At 45.8% G+C, this 21441-nt stretch overlaps 1 protein-coding gene across 10 annotated transcripts in view; it reads left to right on the top strand.

Moving 5' to 3' along the window:
- The window catches only part of LOC115150859 (inositol 1,4,5-trisphosphate receptor type 1), a 135928-nt gene that overhangs the window by 62434 nt on the left and 52053 nt on the right, over nucleotides 1–21441 (top strand). For 7 of the 10 annotated variants that reach the window (XM_029694615.1, XM_029694610.1, XM_029694607.1 and 4 more), the window contains 7 exons: nucleotides 2876–3024; nucleotides 4298–4409; nucleotides 5156–5191; nucleotides 10659–10700; nucleotides 11683–11730; nucleotides 12291–12420; nucleotides 16470–16657. In XM_029694615.1, coding sequence (XP_029550475.1) covers nucleotides 2876–3024; nucleotides 4298–4409; nucleotides 5156–5191; nucleotides 10659–10700; nucleotides 11683–11730; nucleotides 12291–12420; nucleotides 16470–16657 — 705 coding nt within the window. The remainder of the gene's footprint in view (nucleotides 1–2875; nucleotides 3025–4297; nucleotides 4410–5155; nucleotides 5192–10658; nucleotides 10701–11682; nucleotides 11731–12290; nucleotides 12421–16469; nucleotides 16658–21441) is intronic. The other 3 variants (XM_029694611.1, XM_029694613.1, XM_029694614.1) reach the window with 3 other exon arrangements.

The raw sequence follows: 21441 nt of genomic DNA, 5'->3' as shown, positions 1-21441 counted from the left end.
CGAGCTGCACAGTGACGTGAGCCTACCAGACGAGCTAAATGCCTTTTATGCTCACTTCAAGGCAAGCAACACTGAAGCATGCATGAGAGCACCAGCTGATCCGGACGACTGTGTGATCATGCTCTCCGTAGCAAATGTGAGCAAGACCTTTAAACAGGTGACCATTCAGACAAATTATCAGGGCATGTACTCAGAGCATGCGCGGACCAACTGGCAAGTGTCTTCACTGACATCCCTGACCAAGTCTGTAATACCCACGTGTTTATAGCACCGTAGTCCCTGTGCCCAAGAATGCGAAGGTAACCTGCCTAAATGACTACCGCCCCGTAGCACTCACGTCGGTAGCTATGAAGTGCTTTGAAAGGCTGGTCATGGCTCACATCAGCACCATCATCCTGGAAACCCTAGACCCACACAATTTGCATACCGCCCCAACAGATCTACAGATGACAGAATCTCAATCGCACTCCACACTGCCCTTTTTCACCTGGACAAAAGGAACACCTACGCTATGTGAGAATGCTGTTCATTGACCACAGCTCAGTGTTCAACACCATAGTGCACACAAAGCTCATTACTAAGCTAAGGACCCTGGGACTAAAACCCTCCCTCTGCAGCTGGATCCTGGACTTCCTGAAGGGCCACCCCCAGGTGGTAAGGTTAGGCAACAACACATCGGGTGCATGCTTGGTCCCCATCTGTACTCCCTGTTCACCCAAGACTGCGTGGCCAGGCATGACTCCAACACCATCATTAAGTTTGCTGACGACACAACAGTGGTAAGCCTGATCACCGACAACGATGAGACAGCCTATAGGGAGGAAGTCAGAGACCTGGCAGTGTGGTGCCAGGACAACAACCTCTCCCTCAGTGTGAGCAAGACAAAGGAGATGATCGTGGACTACAGGAAATGGAGGGCCGAACAGACCCCCATTCATGTCGATGGGGCTGTAGTGGAACGTGTCGAGAGTTTCAAGTTCCTTGGTGTCCACATCACCAACATGGTCCAAACACAAGAGGGCATGACAACACTTTTTTCCCCTTAGGAGACTGAAAAGATTTGGCATAGGTCCCCAGATCCTCAAAAATGTCTACAGCTGCACCATCGAGAGCATCCTAACCAGTTGCATCACTGCCTGGTATGGCAACTGCTCGGCATCCGACCGTAAGGTGCTACAGAGGGTAGTGCGTACGGCCCAGTACATCACTGGGGCCAAGCTTCCTGCCATCTAGGACCTATATACTAGGCGGTGTCAGAGGAAGGGGCAAAAAATTGTCAAAGACTCCAGTCACCCAGGTCATAGACTGTTCTCTCTGCTACCGCACGGCAAGCGGTACAAGAGCGCCAAGTCTAGGTCCAAAAGGCTCCTTAACAGCTTCTACCAAACTATAAGACTGCTGAACAATTCATCAAATGCCACCCGGACTATTTACATATACCCCCCCCCCCCCCCTCTATTTTTACACTGCTGATACTCGTTGTTTATTATCAATGCATAGTCACTTTACCCCTACCTACATGTACAAACTACCTCAACTAACCTGTACCCCCGCACATTGACTCAGTACCGGTACCCCCTGTATATAGCCTCCACACTGACTCAGTACCGGTACCCCCTGTATATAGCCTCCACACTGACTCAGTACCGGTACCCCCTGTATATAGCCTCCACATTGACTCAGTACCGGTACCCCCTTTATATAGCCTCCACATTGATTCAGTACCGGTACTCCCTGTATATAGCCTCCACATTGACTCAGTACCGGTAGCCCCTGTATATAGCCTCCACATTGACTCAGTACCGGTACCCCCTGTATATAACCTCCACATTGACTCAGTACCGGCACCCCCTGTATATAGCCTCCACATTGACTCAGTACCGGTACCCCCTGTATATAGCCTCCACACTGACTCAGTACCGGTACCCCCTGTATATAGCCTCGCTATTGTTATGTCATTTTGTGCTACGTTTTATTGTGTTACTTTAGTTTATTTAGTAAATATTTTCTTAACCCTATTTCTTGAACTGCATTGTTGGTTAAGGGCTTGTAAGTAAGCATTTCACAGTAAGGAATACCTGTTGTATTCTGCCATGTGACAAATACAATTTGATTTGATTTGAAATTCACCTTTCACCAGGACAATAACCTAAAACACAAAGCCAAATATTCACTAGAGTTGCTTACCAAGACAACATTGAATGTTCCTGAGTGGCCTAGTTTCAGTTTTGACTTAAATCGTCTTGAAAAACTATGGCAATAATTGAAAATGGCTGTGATGAATTGACCAGTTCCCAGAAACAGAATTAATGGAACTGCATTAGTAAGGAATGACCTGTAATCCCCCAGAAAGCTAATCTAGTGTGTGTGTTGCAATTTCTTTGTACCCACCACACTGTATACAGTAACTCTACCAGAATCCCTCCCGCCTTCCCTCCCAAGACAATGTCTACATCAACACACAATGTGATGCAACTGTAACAGTTTTCTTATTTCCATGGAGTTTATCATGACTCTGACTCATGGGGATATAGAGCAGGGTGAGGGAAGTTGAACTGGGCTGGTCTGTTTTCGAGGTTTTTGGTAAGCCGTGGTCTACTTCTGCTTTTATAATTGTTTTTCCAGTGTGCAGTCTGAGACAATAAGGTCACAAAGTTCACCATAGTGTTTTTCAGTTTTGTCAGCTTCCCTGTACCTTGTTTGGTCACGACTTCAAATGTAAGGGCTGGAATCCAGGCCCCAATCTCATACAGTTCAGTTGGGCTTCATCTAGACCTACCACTGGTGTAACACTCAGTGTGCCAATGCCCTGAGTGTGCCTGTGCCCTATTACCTCTCTAACCATGCCTTTCTTCTGCATTGCTCTGTGTTTAAGGACATAGTGTCGGCTCTAGAGGACCGTCTGCGTCCTTTGGTCCAGGCTGAGCTATCTGTCCTGGTGGATGTACTGCATCGCCCAGAGCTACTCTTTCCTGAGAACACAGACGCCCGCAGGAAGTGTGAAAGCGGTGGCTTCATTTCCAAGTAAGACTCATGTGCCCACTAACCACTGCAAGCCACCCACCTCCTTGACATGCTGACTAACAATGGACGTGCCTCTTGCAATGTCCAGTGATGAACCACAGTCTGCAATTTTCTTAGAAATTGAGACATTTTTTTTCCACAGCAGTTGTAAACCAAATGAGGGTTTAGCTACTAGAAATTGATCTAGCTGTGGTTTAACTGGGAAGTCTGCACAGTCTCCTGATACTGTCTCAATGTTGAGGAATGCATTGTGCTCTTTCATACTGTACCTGCCATATTGTAACTAGAGTTGGGACACATCCCGTACATTTTAGTCATTTAGCAGACGCTCTTATCCAGAGCGACTTACAGTAGTGAATGCATACATTTCATACATTTTTTTCCCATACTGGTCCCCCGTTGCAAACACCATGCTCTACCAACTGAGCCACACGGGACACACCGTACAAGTGTACGGTAACTGAATCCGTCATTGATCAGGGCATGCTGCTCCAGACATGCTACTGTAGTGACCCAGGGCTTTGTTTTCACATGTCCTGCCCTGAACCTACTGGAGCTCTGTCTCCCTCACACAGGGCTCCCTCCCTCCCTGCCTTACACAGGCCAGGCCATTCCTGTGTCTGTTGTGTTTGATAAGGGCTGAGATTGGATTACTGGGCATGAGGGCGGGCGTCTGGGCTTTTTGAACAGGTGCCGGCTCAGGGATTTGCCTACTGTAAAGGGCCGCAGGCAGGGGGGGTTAATGTGTGGAGTAGCACGTGAGATACCACAAGTTCACACTGATTCAGGACAAGGACTTACATTTCAAAGGTAAAACAGTACAGTACTAACCGTAATATGTACAGTAGAATAAAATGGGACCTTTAGGAAAGCCTGTATGCCGGGAAGAGATTGGGTCTAATGGTTTTCATTGAAGTGTTCAGACTCATACACATCATTTGAACTGAAATGCTCCTATCAATGAATACAAGTCAAACACAGCACCTGATCTGATTGACAGCACCTCTAAGACCCACGTGAGGTCAATCTCTACTCCAAGCATTTATACCCAATAATGAATTAAGCCAATCAATTACGATATGTCATGCTGACATAATATTATCTCTTAATTACTCAAGCTTAACAGTAAATACTGTAGGGGGGCCTCTCTGAAATCAGGGTTTGTTACCACTGAAGTGTTTTTTTGGGGGGGGGGGTGTACAGTTCAGTACAGTGCAGTATGTGTGATACAGCTCTCCTCCTGTCCCTGTCCCTGTCCCTGTCCTCTGCCCAGGCTGATCAAACACACCAAGCAGCTACTGGAGGAGAACGAGGAGCGGCTGTGTATCAAGGTGCTGCAGACTCTGAGGGAGATGATGACCAAAGACCGTGGCTATGGGGAGAAGGTAAATGGCCGTCTTCACCACCACCTCACAATACTTCCCTTGTTCTCTCTACACTGGGTTTTATCATGAGGGGAAACCGAGTGCTGCTAAGAGGCCTGGTATTCTGTAGCTTTTTACAGAGGTCAATGCAGAGGTCAGAGGTTAACAGCAAAGCTGGAGGTTAAGTTTTCCTCTGCTGCCCTTTGCCTTCCCTCCAGATGATACTGGTAGTACATTATGTCTGTGATGGATGGGATGAGTCTTTTGGTTTGGTTTAAAACCTACAGTAGCAGCTGCCCTTCTGCAGGAATAAGATGCCAAGGGTGTGTATATATGGTATCCTCAGTGCTAATCATATTGGCACAGTCAGACACACAAATAAACCGCAACAGATTAGTGTCCATCTGAAAATGACTTGTCTATGTTTGGTGGTTGGGGACAGTTCCAGTATACTTTAACAACACCAGCATGTTGTAATTGAACTTTAACTCTAATACACCATTAACACTAATACAGCATTTACTGTATGGACTGTAAATGACTCTCTGTACTAATCTCTGATTAATGACCTTGGTTCGCTCTGCTTTCTGTTCTGTTGAGCGAGACCAATCCATTGCTTTGAAATGCAGTAACCTGTGTGTTTTTACTAACTGACTGACTGACTGACATGGTGTGGGGTTTCTTACCGACTGTTTGTCTGGTTTCAGCTGCCTCCCCTCCTCCTAACCCAGCTCTACTAACTCTGCCTGTATACTCTTCTCTTCCAGCACATTGCCTTTGATGATGAGATGGATGTGGCTGAGGTTGATCATTTTCCTTCTTTCGTTAGGTTTCTGTCTCGTACAAGTCGTGTGGTGTAGATAGATGTGCCTGAGCTAGTGGTTTTTCTGTCTTGTTATGTGCTGCTGACTTCAGAGTAGCTGCTAGTTTCCGTGTGTGTTACCGTGCCACTAGCATGCTAAGCACTTTTTGGTGTTGCCAACTTGCTATACTCCAATGTGTCTGTATTGTAGTCAGACCTGCGTTCAAAATACTCAATTCACTCCCATGCATTTAACCCAGGTATCGGAAAATTGTATTTGAAGTATTCGAAAGTATTCGAAAATACTGTCAAATACAATTTGGCAGACTATTTGGTTTTTACAATTAACCATTCAAATACTCAAATAAAAGTGTGTTTGAAAATACTCAAATACACCAAAAAAGTATTTTAAATGCCAGATGGTTTGTTCCAAGAAAAAAGTGCCTTTTGCATCCCTTCAATATTTTAAGTAGAAATTGTGCACCAATATTGCAATTTAAAAGCCTTTTATATTACATGACGTGCCCTTTTAACATAGACCACATGGAGAGTTTAATAAATCTGATAGTTAATATGAATAAAGATTTGCTAAAGTGCCAAAATTCTATATTTTGACATGTCCCTCTGTGACTTCTAGGATTTTAACCCACTTAACCCCATAACGTCTCCAAGTTTTCACCATCATTGTAAAGCCCTAGTTATTTTGTTGCTTTAACAAAGCCATATCTGAAGATGATTATTTATTTCATGTGATTAGTGATTCATTTACGTCTGTCCTTCATTTTAAGGTCAACCCTGTCACGTGAACTGAACTCTTGTTTTAATATGATGAAACTTTTTTTTGTAAACTTTTTTTTTTACTAAAGAAACACAACATCTAACAATCAAATCATAGTGTAGAAGCAGGTGAGCTGGTTCTACTATTTTGAGCTATTTTCTAGTGTTTTGAGGTGGAAAAGTGAGGGGTCGGGCATAACACATCAACCAGTAGACAGGCTACAAATGTTTTAACTATTTTTTTTTCTGTAAAGTTTGCATTCAACTGCCCTTCCCTGTTGTACACAACAAGCTTCCATTCACCCTGTCACAAGGGGATTTATGGATGATTTATGATGAAATTGTCAACCCTGTTACGGTCAACCCTGTTACGGTCAACCCTGTTACTTTATTTGGCACTTACTATAGTCGTTTTTTTATTTAACCTCTTGAGATGGAAAACACATTTTTTTAATTAAGTTTAACATATACACATTAGGTGAACAGGACATGTGAAAATGAGGTGAAATCATATAAATATATATTTTTTTTACCAAGTTACACTACTCAAAAGGCACCCAATTGGTGGAACGACCCAGATACAGAAGTCCATGTATTTGAACGCAGGTCTGATTGTAGTCGTCTGCTTGAAGTTGAATTATGGTCGTTGTGTACATAGATCCAAAGGTCTTTATACAGTTTTTTTCAGACTGGAATTGCATGTTAGGAATCTGGTATTTTTGGAAACAGTGCACACGGACCATAATGGCAGACCCTGGGGGGGGAGAGACTCTCTTTGGATGGTGGTCAGAGGGACAGGGTGGTTCCCCCTAAATTCCTCACCACCATTACCACAGCAGGTGTGTGAGTATTTATACACGTGAAGCTATCCCTTAAATGTAGTGGTTGGAAACCAGATCATACCAACATCCATAGAGGGTAAGGGGGTTGGTGCGTGCAGGTGTGCTTGCTACTGTATATGTACATTCAGGTCTGTGTTTCTATGTCTGTGTCTGCCGTAAAGACAGTGCACCCTGCAGATATCCTATTTTTGTTTACCTTTCATCTGGTACTGTATCTGTCTGTTTAGGGACTTTCAGAGAGGCTGGGACCAGTGCCATATGGGAGGGTCTAACTTCTTACTTAGAAGTGTTTATAGTTCCTGGATGTTGCGCAACAGTTAATATTACCCTTGTTAATGGCAAAGCACCAGACTACAGTACACCCCATTCCAAAGCATACATTGAGAGGGTATGGCATATAAGAGCACAGCTTTCAACCATAGATTGGAAGATATCATTTAGTATAAGTTGCAGTATTACTGTAGTTTAACTTTTTGGGCACAACAACATTATCTACTCACAACTTCAAGCACTTGATTTATTGTACAGTAAATGAGCACAAGAATGGAATGAGTTACTTTAGGGTGAAAAAGGAAAGAAATCAAGAGAGGGAGAGATAAGAAGGAAAGGTAAACATAGATATCAGACTGAGTGACTGTTGGAGAGCCTACACTCTAAGCTGCATGTCTGCCAGGAGATCACATGAGTGTATTTTCTCTCTCTCTCTCTCTCTCTTTCTCTCTCTCTCTCTCTCTCACACACTCTCTCTCACGCTCTCTCTCTCTGTCTCTCTCTCTCTCTCTCTCTCTCTCTCTCTCTCTACTCCTCCTTCCCTCCATGTGGTATCCAGTGTTGGAAATCCCCAGCTGCTTCCCCTCCCAAAAACAATCCCTGACACTCCCTCCTAAAATGGGAGTGAACAGATAGACTGCTTCTTTGTTGCATCAACGCCCCCTCCCCGTTTTACTGTCTGAAGAATGTACGCACATACTTTACAGACACACACACACACACACACACACACACACACACACACACACACACACACACACATATACACACACACACACACACACACACACACACACACACACCCCACCCACACATCCGGCACATGCATGGACCCAGGAGGGCCCTACTGTGGGATGCAGTGTCCCAGACCCTAGGCTGATCCAAAGCCCACACTTCCCCTCTGCAGCAGAAACAGCACCAGCAGCACTGAGCTGTCTGTCAGTTAGCTGTTCCGTAAGCCCTGTGTTAAGCTTGCTGTGCTGTTCGGCATGCCAGCCCCTCTGTGGCTTCCCACTGCTGCAGGAGAGCTCTGCCATGCACTACAGTACTCTCCCTATTCATCTGAGAAGTATAGGGTACTGTAGTACCCTGTGTCGGTGTGCGTGTTTGTGTCGGGGATGGGTGGGATAATGTAATAGGGTCAGCAGCAAGCAGAGATAATATGGCTTTAGGTTGGCGATATGTTGTGTGCCAACTGGGGGGGGGGGGGGTTACGCAATAGAGATGATTTCTATGCAGGAGAGGGCACGACGGTCTGTTTGTCTCCGCATGTGTCTCTCTTGCTCCCTCGCCTCGCTGTGTGTCCCCGTGCCAGCGGATCTCTATCGTCTCATTATCCCTGGCAAACTCTCTGTCTCCCTCTCTCTCTATTTATATCTCTCTACCAATCTTTTTCCTCCCTCTTAGTTTCTCCCTGTTCTCTCCTCTCATGGCCGTTCTAAATCCCACAGTGCTGGTGTCCTCTGCCTCAGCGTTTCCCTGCTTGTCCTCAGCTATACTCAGCGCTGCTGCAATGTGTGTGAGGCGATTTGAGGGAACCTTGGTTGTTTCTCTGATCCCCTCCAACAGGGGAAACTATAGGCACTTTTGCTGGCCATGCAGCTCTGTCCCAGGTTCCCTGCAGCCTGCCTTCGTCCTGCACGATACTTGGGCTCCCGCCAGCTCTCAGGCAGCGGTTATGTAAGAGCTAGCATATCCCCCCCCCCCCTCCCTGAAATTCACTCTCCACTGATGTGACCTTCAGAAGTAATTGGCAATAAAAGTGTGGCGGAGCTGTTTACTGAGAGACTGGCAGCGCCTCGTGTTGGGCGGCGCTGGGGCGGGCAAGGGAGTGTTAACAGTTTCAGGCCCGCCACTGATGTAATGGTGTCAGACAAGAACAAAATAAATCATCTCTCTGTCCTCCCCCTTATCCCCCTTTATCTCCTATGATTCTCTTCCTGTTTGTCTCTCTTTCTTGTTGACTGTATGTCTCCCTCCCTCCCCCTGCCTATTTATTCTTTGTCCTGTAATCTTCCATGCTAGGGGATAGAAGGGTGGTGGTGGGGGGGGGGGAGGCCCGGCAGGTTATATAATAAGGAGAAGGAAGGGGTGGTATGATTCTGACTCCAGACCCATGTGACACACCCTGAAAACAAGTGCAGAGACAAGTGGAACCTCCATGGGGGAGTCGTCTCGTCTTTCCACTGCTGAAATGTGATTGTAACTTCCATAAAGATGACCTTATGTTTGGCCCTGTATCGCAGTGGAGTAGTGACTCAGCCCACTATACCGCTATATAGTTGACGTCATACAGTCTGAGAAAACGTACAAGTGGAACCAATGTTGGCGGTCATGGGTCTAGCTGTGTCCAGGGCTGATGTCAGCAGTTCCATGGGAAAAGCATGGGCGACCCCCAGCGTTCAGGTCCCCGGGACTCAGGGAAGACAAATCAGGTCAGATAAGGCCCATAATGATTGTCATGCTCCACCACTGAAAATGTCGACGGATAGGAAACCCATTGAAAAGTAACTTTATGATGTTGCGCTTTAATTGAATTAGACAAGTGAATCAGGGTTAAAACCTTTGAGCCTTGTTTGCATGCATCATCCTTTTTCCTGTGGAAATTGATGTTTTACGTAAACAGGGGCCTGATAAGGGGAGATTCTTGTCTAGTCTCACAATTACTCAGAGTCAGCATGACTGCGTTACTGAGGCAGAGTCAACTCCACTGTGGTCTGTCTGTGTATCTGTCTCTGCCTTTTCACTTTGCACCATTTAAATGTATCACATCCGTCTGTCTGTCTCTCTTCCTAAAGGTCCTTTTTAACAAGGTGTTCAAGCAAGCGTTTCATTTCAGCAGTCAGCCCACAGAAAATCAAATGTCTCTCTTTTCTCTTTGGGCGCTTTGTCAAACATTGAGTATGAACAACATCAACAAGTCAGTGTTGGCTGAGGTGTTAGGTTTTTAAAAGTATTCGTACAATTTTTGTTTACATTTGCATGTATTATTATGCACTGTAACACTAATAGACCTACTTGTAGCTCCATCATGCCACTAAAAGCCATATCCGCAAGTCTGGTTTGTCCCTTAACTCCCTAGGCCTTCATTTTAGGACCTGCAATTTCTAATCTGCTCACATTAACAACTAAACAGCCCATTCATTGTCCTATGTCAAGGTGTTCATTTTGCTTTGCAAGCAACTGGGAGAAAGCATGGGCAACCCCATGAAGGCATGTGAACACAGGGAGCGTATAATAGTGATGTTTGATTATATAACACAGACAAGTGCTCTAACAACAGCAGAGACTTAGCATAGAAACGTCAGATAAGAGTGTGTTTGTTGTCCCCTTCTCCGTGGCTGGCTTTGAGTCATGCGCTTTTGTTGCTGTCGGCCACATGATGGGCCAACTGATCAACTGTAACCAGTCAGACATACAAGGAGGTCCTTGGCAAAGCTGGCATGGCCTTGTATTGATCTGTTTGCACTGTAAGGCAAGTGACCTGAGAGCTGCCTGAGGTTAATTTGCCCACTGACTGTGGTCTAACCCAGACCTTGACTAACCCAGACCATTTGTCTTATCTGTCTATCTATTCAGTTGGCCCCTCTGCCGGCTGAGCCTGAAGTCCCTGCTGCAGATGTGAGTTCAACACCCATATTGCCTGGGCCTCAGCACAGCCTGGGCCTCAGCCCTCTAATATGGGTTATTGTAGAATATAGATAATCTGAGTCATCCATCCTCCCCGCTCATCAAGATGGAAACAGTCAAATCCTCTCCCTTTTCAGGGCCCACTCACCAAAACACACACACACGCAAATGTTTCCCCTTGTGGATTTTTAATGATGCTGTGAACCGACCCATGTATGTCCCGTTTCCCTCCCTCCATTCATCCCTCCATCCCTCTGTAGGTGTTTGAGTGAAGAACAGTTTCCTGACCTTCTTTCTGCAGGATTTTGGAGCAGCGTGCTGGGTGTTTTTCCATGGCAGATGGGAACATGGGTTTACACTGTGTCAGTACCACTACTAGCACACTGCACTGACTCCATTAAGTCATCTGGAAAGGGATGGGTTTTTCTCATGGTTTGATTGCGTTTTTGCCCCTTGCAGCCGGTTGCTCCCTTATGTATTTAACATGGTTTCATTTGTGCTGCAACTGCAAAGTAACAAGGGAGTCACTCTGAGCCATCCAGTTTGTTGGTTGAAATAACCCAATATCAAAGGATTGAGCAGCAAAGTTTACGCCTTGTTCTAGCATTGTGAACGTAAAAAAGTGTAAAGTGATTATGAGATGTTAATGGGAGGGTTGTAAATAAATTGTATTTTATTTCTAACAGCAAGCCACCTTGTTATTACATTTCTTCAGACTTCTCTAACCGGTGCTTAAAACTTTCTTTTCACTAAGCCTTGCATGATTATGTTCCTACCCCACATCCACTCCAACACACAACCCACCTCCCTATGTTAACTGCATGAAATCATTTGGCTCAGTTCCCTGCATGTAAGGAAAGTGACTAATGTGCACAGTATTAACACCCCTCTTTTGTTTTGTTTTTGTTTTCCCCTAATTTTCCTTTTTTGGACTTTCTTTGATTTACTTTCTGCTAACTCACCTCACCCTTAGGAGCTTGATCCCAACCAGCCCCAGAAGCAACTGGAGGACCAGAGAAGGGTAGGTACAGTTCAGTACGGTCTGATCCTCTCCGTTCCGGAGTCCGCCAGCCTGCTCTCTCTGGCCCACCACAGCTGGCTGTCCTGGTGCACTGATGCACCTGACCTGGCCTGCAGCCACTCTGCTTCCACAGCATGCCCACCTACTCACAGGGTTACCCCCCCTCACTAACGAACTGTCCACTGGGTGTGGGTGTCAATGGGTTTCAGGAGGAATATAGGGAAATTATATGTACTGTATATGAGTTGGAAGACTGTCTTTTGAGACACACTGTATGAGGCGCGAGGCTCAATCAGAGTTGAGATCAGAGGTCAGATTTGAGCATGCTTTGCCTATTACCTGGCAAAGGTTATTAACAAAGGCAAGAAAACAATACTTTCTAAGAAGCACACTGTTTCCACTGGTTAAAGATGCAGGGTTAATATCTTGAGACTGACTGTATGAGGGTGCCAGGCACAATCAGAGTTGAGGTATTCTATGCTGATAACACTGATGTTGGGAGTCCTTATCTGATGATGATGATGTAGGTTCCATCCTCTGACATCACCTCTTTCCACCAGGGTGAAGCTCTGAGGCAGATTCTGGTGAATCGTTACTATGGGAACATCAAGCCTGGGGCCAGAAGAGACAGTGTGACGACGTTCAGCAATGGTCCGGTCCCCCCTGGAACAGAAGGGAAACCTCGAGCAGGTATCTGTCTGTCTCTGTATCTCTGTCTCTCTGGATAAGTTTGTACGGACTGGCTGAATATCTCAATACCTCAGAGTATTAAAGTTTTCAAATCAGGGTGATGAGTCATGGTTGGTCTCTTCTCCATGCTTGGAGAAAAGGAATGAGTTCCTTCCTGTTCACACTCCTGCCTCAAATCAAATGTAATTTGTTGCATGCTTTGTCAACAACAAGTGTAGACTAACAGTGAAATGCTTACTTATGGGCCCTTCCCAACAATGCAGAGAGACAAATTATAGAAAAAAATTGTAACATGAGGAATAAATACACAATGGGTAACGATAACTTGGCTATATACATGGGGTACCAGTACCAAGTCTATGTGCAGGGGTACGAGGTTATTGAGGGCAACAGGATAGATAATAAACAGTAGCAGCATATGTGATGATTCAAGAGTTAGTGCAAAAACGGTCAATACAGATAGTCTGGGTAGCTATTTGGTTCACTATTTAGCAGTCTTATGACTTGGGGTTGGAAGTTGTTCAGGGTCCTGTTGATTCCAGCCTCTGTGCATCGTTATCGCTTGCCGTGCGGTAGAGAGTACAGTCTAGGACTTGGGTGGCTGGAGTCTTTGAACATTTTTAGGGCCTTCCTCTGACACCGCCTGGTATAGAGGTCCTGGATGGCACGGAGCTCGGCCCCAGTGATGTATTTGGCTGTACACACTACTGCCTTGCGGTCGAATGCCAAGCAGTTGCTATACCAAGCGGTGATGCAGCCAGTGAAGATGCTGTCATTGGTGCAGTTTTTGAGGATCTGAGGGCTCATGCCAAATGCGTCGTCGTGCCTTCTTCACGACTGTGTTGTGTGTGGATCATGTTATTTCCTACGTGATGTGGACACCAAGGAACTTGAAGCTCCACTACAGCCTCGTCGATGTGGATGGGGGCATGCTCGGCCCTCCATTTCCTATAGTCCACGATCAGCTCCTTTGTCTTGCTGACATTGAGGGAGAGGTTGTTAGCCTGGCACAATACTGCCAGTTTACTGACCTCCTTTAGGCTGTCTTATCGTCGTCGGTGCTCAGGCCTACCACCGTTGTCGTCAGCAAATTGAATGATGGTGTTAGAGTCGTGCGTGGCCACACAGTCATGGGTGAACATTAAGTACAGGAGGGGACTAAGCACCCAACCCTGAGGGGCCCCCTTGTTGAGGGTCAGCGTGGCCGATGTGTTGTTGCCTACCCTCACAACCTGGGGACGGCCCGTCAGGAAGTCCAGGATCCAGTTGCAGAGGGAGGAGTTCAGTCCCAGAGTCCTGAGCTTACTAATGAGCTTGGAGGGCACTATGGTGTTGAACACTGAGCTGTAGTCAATGAACAACATTCTCATGTACTGTAGGTATTCCTCTTATCCAGGTGGGAGAGGGCAGTGTGGAGTGCAATAGAGATTGTGTCTGTGGATCTGTTGGGGTGATATGCGAATTGGAGTGACTCCAGGGTGTCTGGGAAGATGGTGTTGATGTGAGCCATGTCCAGCCTTTCAAAGCATTTCATGGCTACATATGTGAGTGCTATGGGGTTATAGTCCCTGTGCCCAAGAATGACAAGGTAACTATGGTGGTCTGCTTGAAACATATAGGTATTACAGACTGGGTCAGGGAGAGGATGAAAATGTCAGTGACGACATTTGCCAGCTGGTCAGTGTATGCTCTGAGTACAAAAACTATTCCGTCTGACCCCCGTGGCCTTGTGAATGTTAGCCTGTTTAAAGGTGTTCCTCACATTGGCTACGGAACACAAGATCATACAGTTGAATCCTACTACGCTGGCTATCAACAGCACGTGCTTTCATGCATGGTTCAGTGTTGCTTGCCTCGAAGCGAGCATAGAAGGCATTTAGCTCATCTGGTAGGTTTGCGTCATAGCCAGCGTAGTAGGATTCAATCTTTGGCTGTTTGACCACTTTTGGAGTTCATAGTGGGATTTCTTAAAAGCGTCCGGATTAGTGTCCCGCTTCTTGAAAGTGGCAGCTCAGCCTTTAGCTTAGTGCGGTTGTTGCCTGTAATCCATGGCTTCTGGTTGGGATATGTATGTACGGTCACTGTGGGGATGACATTGAAGCACATATTAATGAAGCCCGTGACTGATGTGGTAAACTCCTCAATGTTATCGGATGAATCCTGGAACATATTCAAATCTTTGCAAGCGAAACAGTCCTGTAGCTTAGCATCCGCTCCAAAGGACCACTTCTGTATTTAGCGCGTCACTGGTATTTCCTGTTTGAGATTTTGCTTGTAAGCAGGAATCAGGAGTATAGTGTTATGGTCAGATTTTCCAAAGGAAAGGTGAGGGAGAGCCTAGTGTGCATTTCTCTGTGTGGAGTAAAGGTTATCTAAAATGTTGTCACCTCTAGTTGCACAGGTGACATCCTGGTAAAATGAGGTAAAAAGGATTTCAGTTTCCCTTCTTTAAAATCACTGGCGACGAGAAGTGTGCATTTTCTTGTTAGCTTATGGCCCTATGCAGCCTGTTGAGTGTGGTCTTAGTGCCAGCATCAGTTTCTGGTGGCAAATAGACATCTACGAAAAACTTGCGACTTCCTTAACATTAGAGATTGCGTACCAGCTGTTGTTAACAAAGAGACACACCCCTCCCCCCTCATCTTACCCAAGGCTGACCGACCGTTCTTGACGATGCATGGAAAAGCCAGCGAGATGTATTTTATCCATGTTCTTGTTCAGCCACGACTCCGTGAAACATAGAATATTACAGTGCTACAGGTCCCATTGATAGGATAGTCTCGTACGGAGCTCGTCCAGTTTATTCTCTAGTGGCTGTACGTTCGCCAACTAAACAGAGGGTTGAGGTGGTTTATTTGCATGTCAACATAGTCTAGTCAGGATGCCAGTTCGTCTGCCTCTTTTGCGTTGTCACTTCCTCTTTCGAGTCCTGGGGATTAGGGCCTGTTCCTGTGTAATCAGAACGTCCAGAGGTGCCAAATCGTTGATGTAGAAATTGTCATCCAAATCAAGATTAATGATTGCTGTTCCAGAAGTTTTCGGTCATAGGAAATGATGGCGGAGTCATCATGTACAAAAAAAAGTAAAGATCAGTGTAATAAAAACACAAAATAGGTCAGGAGCCCGAAAACGGCTGCTATTCACTGCAGCGCCATCTTAATTATGCCTGCCTGCCCCTGTCCTCCATTAAGCCTTTGGACCCGGGCTCTGTCCCTCAGCATACGAGCCCTCTCCTCTGGCTGAGCCGGGCCGTGCTGTTGCCAGGCGACCAGAGAGACTGGCTCTATATTAGAAAGGCCTGTGGAGTGTGGACACACCTGCTCCCACAGCCAGAGAGTGGCCCTCTGGGTAACATTATCACACATCGACTTCCTCGTGTGGCTGGAGCAGTCATCATGACTGGATGAGGCTCGCTAGTCTTAGCCAGGAAATACAGCTATTTTCAAGGGACTGAATGATGATCACTATAGTTGTGGCATCCCATCTTTGGTTTAGTTGTCCATCAAGATTAATCTCATTACATTATATAATAAGCAAATTATGCAGTGAATCAATGAAGAGGAAAGAGACAGACGGATCTCTTCAATCTGCCCATTTGACAATCCTCTTGATGTAATTCAATTCTAAAGTATTTGGTCTGTAATGTCTTTTTCGTTATGTGTGGGACCCCAGTAAGACTAGCTGTCGCCATTGGCGTCAGCTAATTGGGATCCAAATAAATGAAAAATCTATTGAGTGGTGGAATAGTAGTTTTACTCTCATTTAGAGTGACAAGTTCTCCTGTATACTGTATGTCCTTCCTCATTGTCCTTCCTCATCCTCATAGTCTCTCTGTACCTTTCTCTCTGTCCCGCTCTCACTGTCTCGCTCTCCCTGCCCTTCTCTCACTTTACCTTTCTCCCTATCTCTCTCTCCCTGTCCCTCTCTCCCTGTCCCACTCCTCCCGTCCCTCTTTCCATGTTCCTCTCTCCTTGTCCCTCTTTCTTCCTGTCTCCTTGTCCCTCTCTGCTTGTCCCTCTCTTTCTGCCTCTCTCTCTGTCCCTCCCCAGTGGTGAGTTCAGGGGCGGCCGCGGCCCAAGGGGAGCTGACCCTGCATGAGGTCCAGTGCCGCCTGGATAAAGAGGGAGCGTCCGACCTGGTAATTGACCTCATCATGAACGCCACCAGCGATCGTATCTTCCAGGAGAGCATCCTATTAGCCATCGCCCTGCTGGAGGGCGGTAACACGGTCATCCAGGTGAGAATGAACCCGTGCCAGGTGCATAATGTAATATGAATAGAACATGCTAGAGAGGCAGTAGAGGGAAAGAGACTGGGCCCAGAGGAGGAGAGCAGGAAGTGGAGGCAGAGGTTGAACTAATGATCTGTCTGCTGGGAGAGGTCCAGGCTCTGACTAGCTCCCCAATGTGTCACCACAGAGTTTCTAAACCCAGAGGCGCAACAACCCGAGACTTCCGGGAACACTTGCAAACAGACCATACAGACCAGGTTGGGGTCTGGGGTTTGAGAAGTCAATGAGAAAAGTGAACAATTCTTCTTTAGTTGTTAATTTTCTCTAAACCTAAAGGTACAATCTAGATTCGAGCCAATGTTTTAAGTAGTTGAACATGTTAATACTCCAACCTAGTGAAAGTGACAAACTGACACGTTTTCATTTGTCAAAAATAACTTTATATGGAAGGAGTGCCTTTGATTTGACGGCCTGCACATGCTCAGTTCAGCGCGAGATGACCGTTAGACCCGATAACGTGTTTCTACGCAGGAGCTCAGCTAGCCAACTTCGCAATGGCATCACCTACAAGTGTGATTGGGATTTGTATTGGAGAAGTAGTTTTAGCCTATCTTCATGCTGTACTGTCTTTGGTGTCACCACCTCCTCTCCTTTCAGCCAGTCAGCCAGGGGTTGCTATAGCAACACAGTCCTTCACTTCTCTACCCTCACAGCAAGAGTGAGAGAGGAACAGGGGATGGTGGGGGGAGGGGGTGCTGCTGATTGTAGGCCAATTACATTCCCCTGCTTATCGCCCACGTTTGTGTGTGCGTGGGCTTGTATTTGCATAGTAGTTCTACCTGATGAACCCTGGCTTGGCTTCACACAGCTCAGGCAGTGTACTCAAAGGCACTCACATGACTCTCAGGTTACATAACCACAGCATGTCCCTGGCTTATTAATACAGAGAGCCTCAAAACATTCAGACTTGGCTTTTAACTGGGTAGCACTGTGCTGTCAAAACAAGGGAAGAGGAGCAGTCATGGGAGCCCCAATGTTCCAGACAGAGCAGACACATGTAGAACAGCCATTCCCTAGGTAGTATTCCACCATCCCATTGGCTAGACTCACACAGATCCACATACAAACATGCAAACCCAGGCAGGTGTTTTCATGTAGATCTATGGATTGATAACGCCAGTGAGCTACTTGGCTTTTTATTTATTTAATTTTTATTTAAACTTTATTTAACTAGGCAAGTCCTTCTGCGGGGACGGGGGTTGGGATTAAAAATACAAATAAATTAAATAAAAATATAGGACAAAACACACATCACAACAAGAGAGACAACACTACATAAAGAAAGACCTAAGACAACAACACAGCATGGTAGCAACACAACATGACAACAACATGGTAGCAACACAACAACGTAGCAGCACAAAACAGGGTACAAACATTGTTGGGCACAGACAACAGCACAAAGGGCAAGAAGGTAGAGACAACAATACATCACGTAAAGCAGCCACAACTGTCAGTAAGAGTGTCCATGATTGAGTCTTTGAATGAAGAGATTGAAATAAAACTGTCCAGTTTGAGTGTTTGTTGCAGCTCGTTCCAGTCGCTAGCTGCAGCGAACTGAAAAGACAAGCGACCCAGGGATGTGTGGGCTTTGGGGACCTTTAACAGAATGTGACCGGCTGAAAGGTTGTTGTACGTGGAGGATGACGGCTGCAGTAGATATCTCAGATAGGGGAGAGTGAGGCCTAAGATGGCTTTCTCTTGTGCTAAGAGCAGCCAGCAGTGTGTGCCGTGGGCGTGTCTTCCTTTTGGCTTTGTGGCGATGCTTTCTTTTGAAGTTTGGGTTAATGTTTGCGAAGTCATCTGTGCCTGTGTGTTTGGTGGTTGCCAACCCCATGCGAGAGTGTTAATTCTGAAGAGTTTCTCACTGCAGTGTGGGCGAGTGTGAGAGGGGAATTACTGCAATTACTCAGTGTGATACTTCTGTCGTAAGGGAATCAATCGCTGATCCTCCTGCCTGCCTGCCTTTTTATTTTTTTAGGTAAAGCGTATTCGTTTATAGAACAGTTTTGTCACAATGATCTTATTTCATCCCACTCTTAAACACCACTATGCTTTCCTGCACTTCCACTGGGGCCTTGGAAAAGCCCTCCCTTCAGGAAAGCATTGCAGGTAGCTGCCAGGGAAAGCGATTGGCTTTGTAGCCAAGGAGCCTGCTCAACTTCAAACAGGGCTTCTTGTTTCATAATGCCAGTTAGTTTTTTTCCTTCTTGTTTTGCAGGGGACAAGTGAGCTTTGTTGCGGGGTCACATATGGTGCTGAGTCAATCTAAAACATATCAGCAGACGCATCACATTTCTTCCTGTTGCATAATGCTGGGCCCGCTGCCCCTCTTCTAGGACAGAAGGGCTCTTGTTGTCCAAATGAAAAGCAGGACAAAAACATGCCACAGATTTATCCATGCAGTTTGTTTGTTTGTTTTTGTGATAATCTGGGGCCGTCGCCAGGCCAACGGGATTTGCTTTGGGAAAGAGGGAGGGAGGGGAGGAGGGAGGGGTCGTATGAAGGGCCAAAGTGAAGGCAGTGTTGGGAGCAGAGCTGCAGCACTGAGCTGTGTGTGCCAGCCATGCTGGGGGAAAGGGGAAATGGGCCAGGTCCTCTGCAGCCCTCTCCTCTGCATGCTCCCACCACTGGGGACATTAACTCTCTTAACATGCCCACTGATTATATTCTCACCATACTAATGAAAGACTTTCCAATCAAGGCTCCTGCTTACTCTGATTTCTGACAAGATGGCTGTCACTGACACGGCTTGTGTAATTGGGATTCCAGGCCCAGCTGTAATTATGGCTTTCATTGTTTGTAATCCATTTGACTCCCCTTTTAGAAATGTTGTGGGTAGTCAGTCACACCATTTTGTGAACATGAAGCGTTCTGTGAGATGGTGTTTTAACTCCTTGATGCCTTTCTCTGGCTTTCTCCTGGGATATCAAATCAAACATGGAAGAAGCGTCAAAAGAAAACCGGGTTCCTGTTTTTGCACGGTGGCTAGGAAAAACTCCCTAGAAAGGCCAAAACCTAGGAAGAAACCTAGAGAGGAACCAGGCTATGAGGGATGGCCAGTCCTCTTCTGGCTGTGCCGGGTGGAGATTATAACAGCACATGGCCAAGATGTTCAAATGTTCATAAATGACCAGCATGGTCAAATAATAATAATCATAGTAGTTGTCGAGGGTGCAACAAGTCAGTAACACAAGAGTAAGTGTCAGTTGGCTTTTTCATAGCCGATCTTTGAGAGTATCTCTACCGCTCCTGCTGTCTCTAGAGAGTTGATAACAGCAGGTCTGGGACAGGTAGCACATCCGGTGAACAGGTCAGGGTTCCATAGCCACAGGCAGAACAGTTGGAACTGGAGCAGCAGCATGGCCAGGTGGACTGGGGACAGCAAGGAGTCATCAAGCCAGGTAGTCCTGAGGCATGGTCCTAGGGCTCAGGTCCTCCGAGAGAGAGAAAGAAAGAGAGAAAGAGAGAATTAGAGAGAGCATATTTAAATTCACACAGGACACCGGAAAAGACAAGAGAAATACTCCAGATGTGACAGACTGACCCTAGCCCCCCGACACATAAACTACTGCAGCATAAATACTGGAGGCTGAGACAGGAGGGATCAGGAGTCCAGAGACTTATAGTCCCATGTAAGGCTCTGCTCCAGAACTGATCCAGGTCTCTCTTGAAAAAATACATTTGTATCTCAAAAAGACTAACCTGGTTAAATAAAGGTAAAAAAATATATATAATTGTTGAAATCCAAATAGGTCAGACAGTAGTGACAAGTGTCAATTAGATTGCAAAGCTGCTTGCTCTGTCTGGAAGGCTTTCTGGCCCATAGATGCCCACACTATTGGCTACTACAACACTGGCAGTAGGCAGACCAGCCCTTTAGGCTATGGTGAGGTCATTGTAATGTTTCAAGGGATAAACTGCATTCCTCCTCTGTAAAACCTGAAATTAGGTCATTTTTCAGTATTTTACGCTTTCATGTAGCCTGAATTGTTTGTCCTTTGCATGATGGAACATTGCCTTGAACAAGCTTCCTGGTTCACTATCAGTTATTATCAGTGCTCAAACGCCAAACCGCTTTATGTTCTATTTTCATCTTTGTCTTGTGAGAGTGATATAAAAACAACATAGCTTCTTAGAAAACCCATCCCTTCAAGCCCGGAACTTCTAGAGAAATGTATTAATAGAAATGTCAGAGAGAGACGGGGGGGCTGGAAACATCTCATTTTCAATCATTCTGTCAGAGCCACATACTGTAACTGCTCTGCTTACAGGCTACGATGAGTGAGGAGTGAAGGGTCATTTTGTTTACTATACATGGGCATGATACCAAATGGTTGAACTCATGACCTAATGGATGTGTGATCTCATTTCTGGACTGTATTCTGAGGATGTGTTTGGTTGCCTGTAATTAGAAGAACAATTACACAGTATAATGATTGAACTCTGCTTTCTGACTGGCCTATCATTTCACAGGGCTGTCAGGTCACTGCGCACCTGTCTACTAAGCCTATCTCTGACAGAGCACGCAACACTGTTAAACATTTACTTAGTATTCAGACCCCTTGACTTTTTCCACATTTTGTTATTCTAGAATGGATTACATCGTTTTTTCCCCGCTCATCAATCTACACACAATACCCCATAATGACAATGCAAAAACAGACAACAAAAAAACAACTGAAATAACACATTTACATACAGTACCAGTCAAAAGTTTGGACACCTAC

The sequence above is a fragment of the Salmo trutta genome, chromosome 16 (assembly GCF_901001165.1).
Source record: "Salmo trutta chromosome 16, fSalTru1.1, whole genome shotgun sequence".
Lineage (NCBI taxonomy): Eukaryota > Metazoa > Chordata > Actinopteri > Salmoniformes > Salmonidae > Salmo > Salmo trutta.
This window is presented reverse-complemented; position numbering and strand designations above follow the sequence as displayed.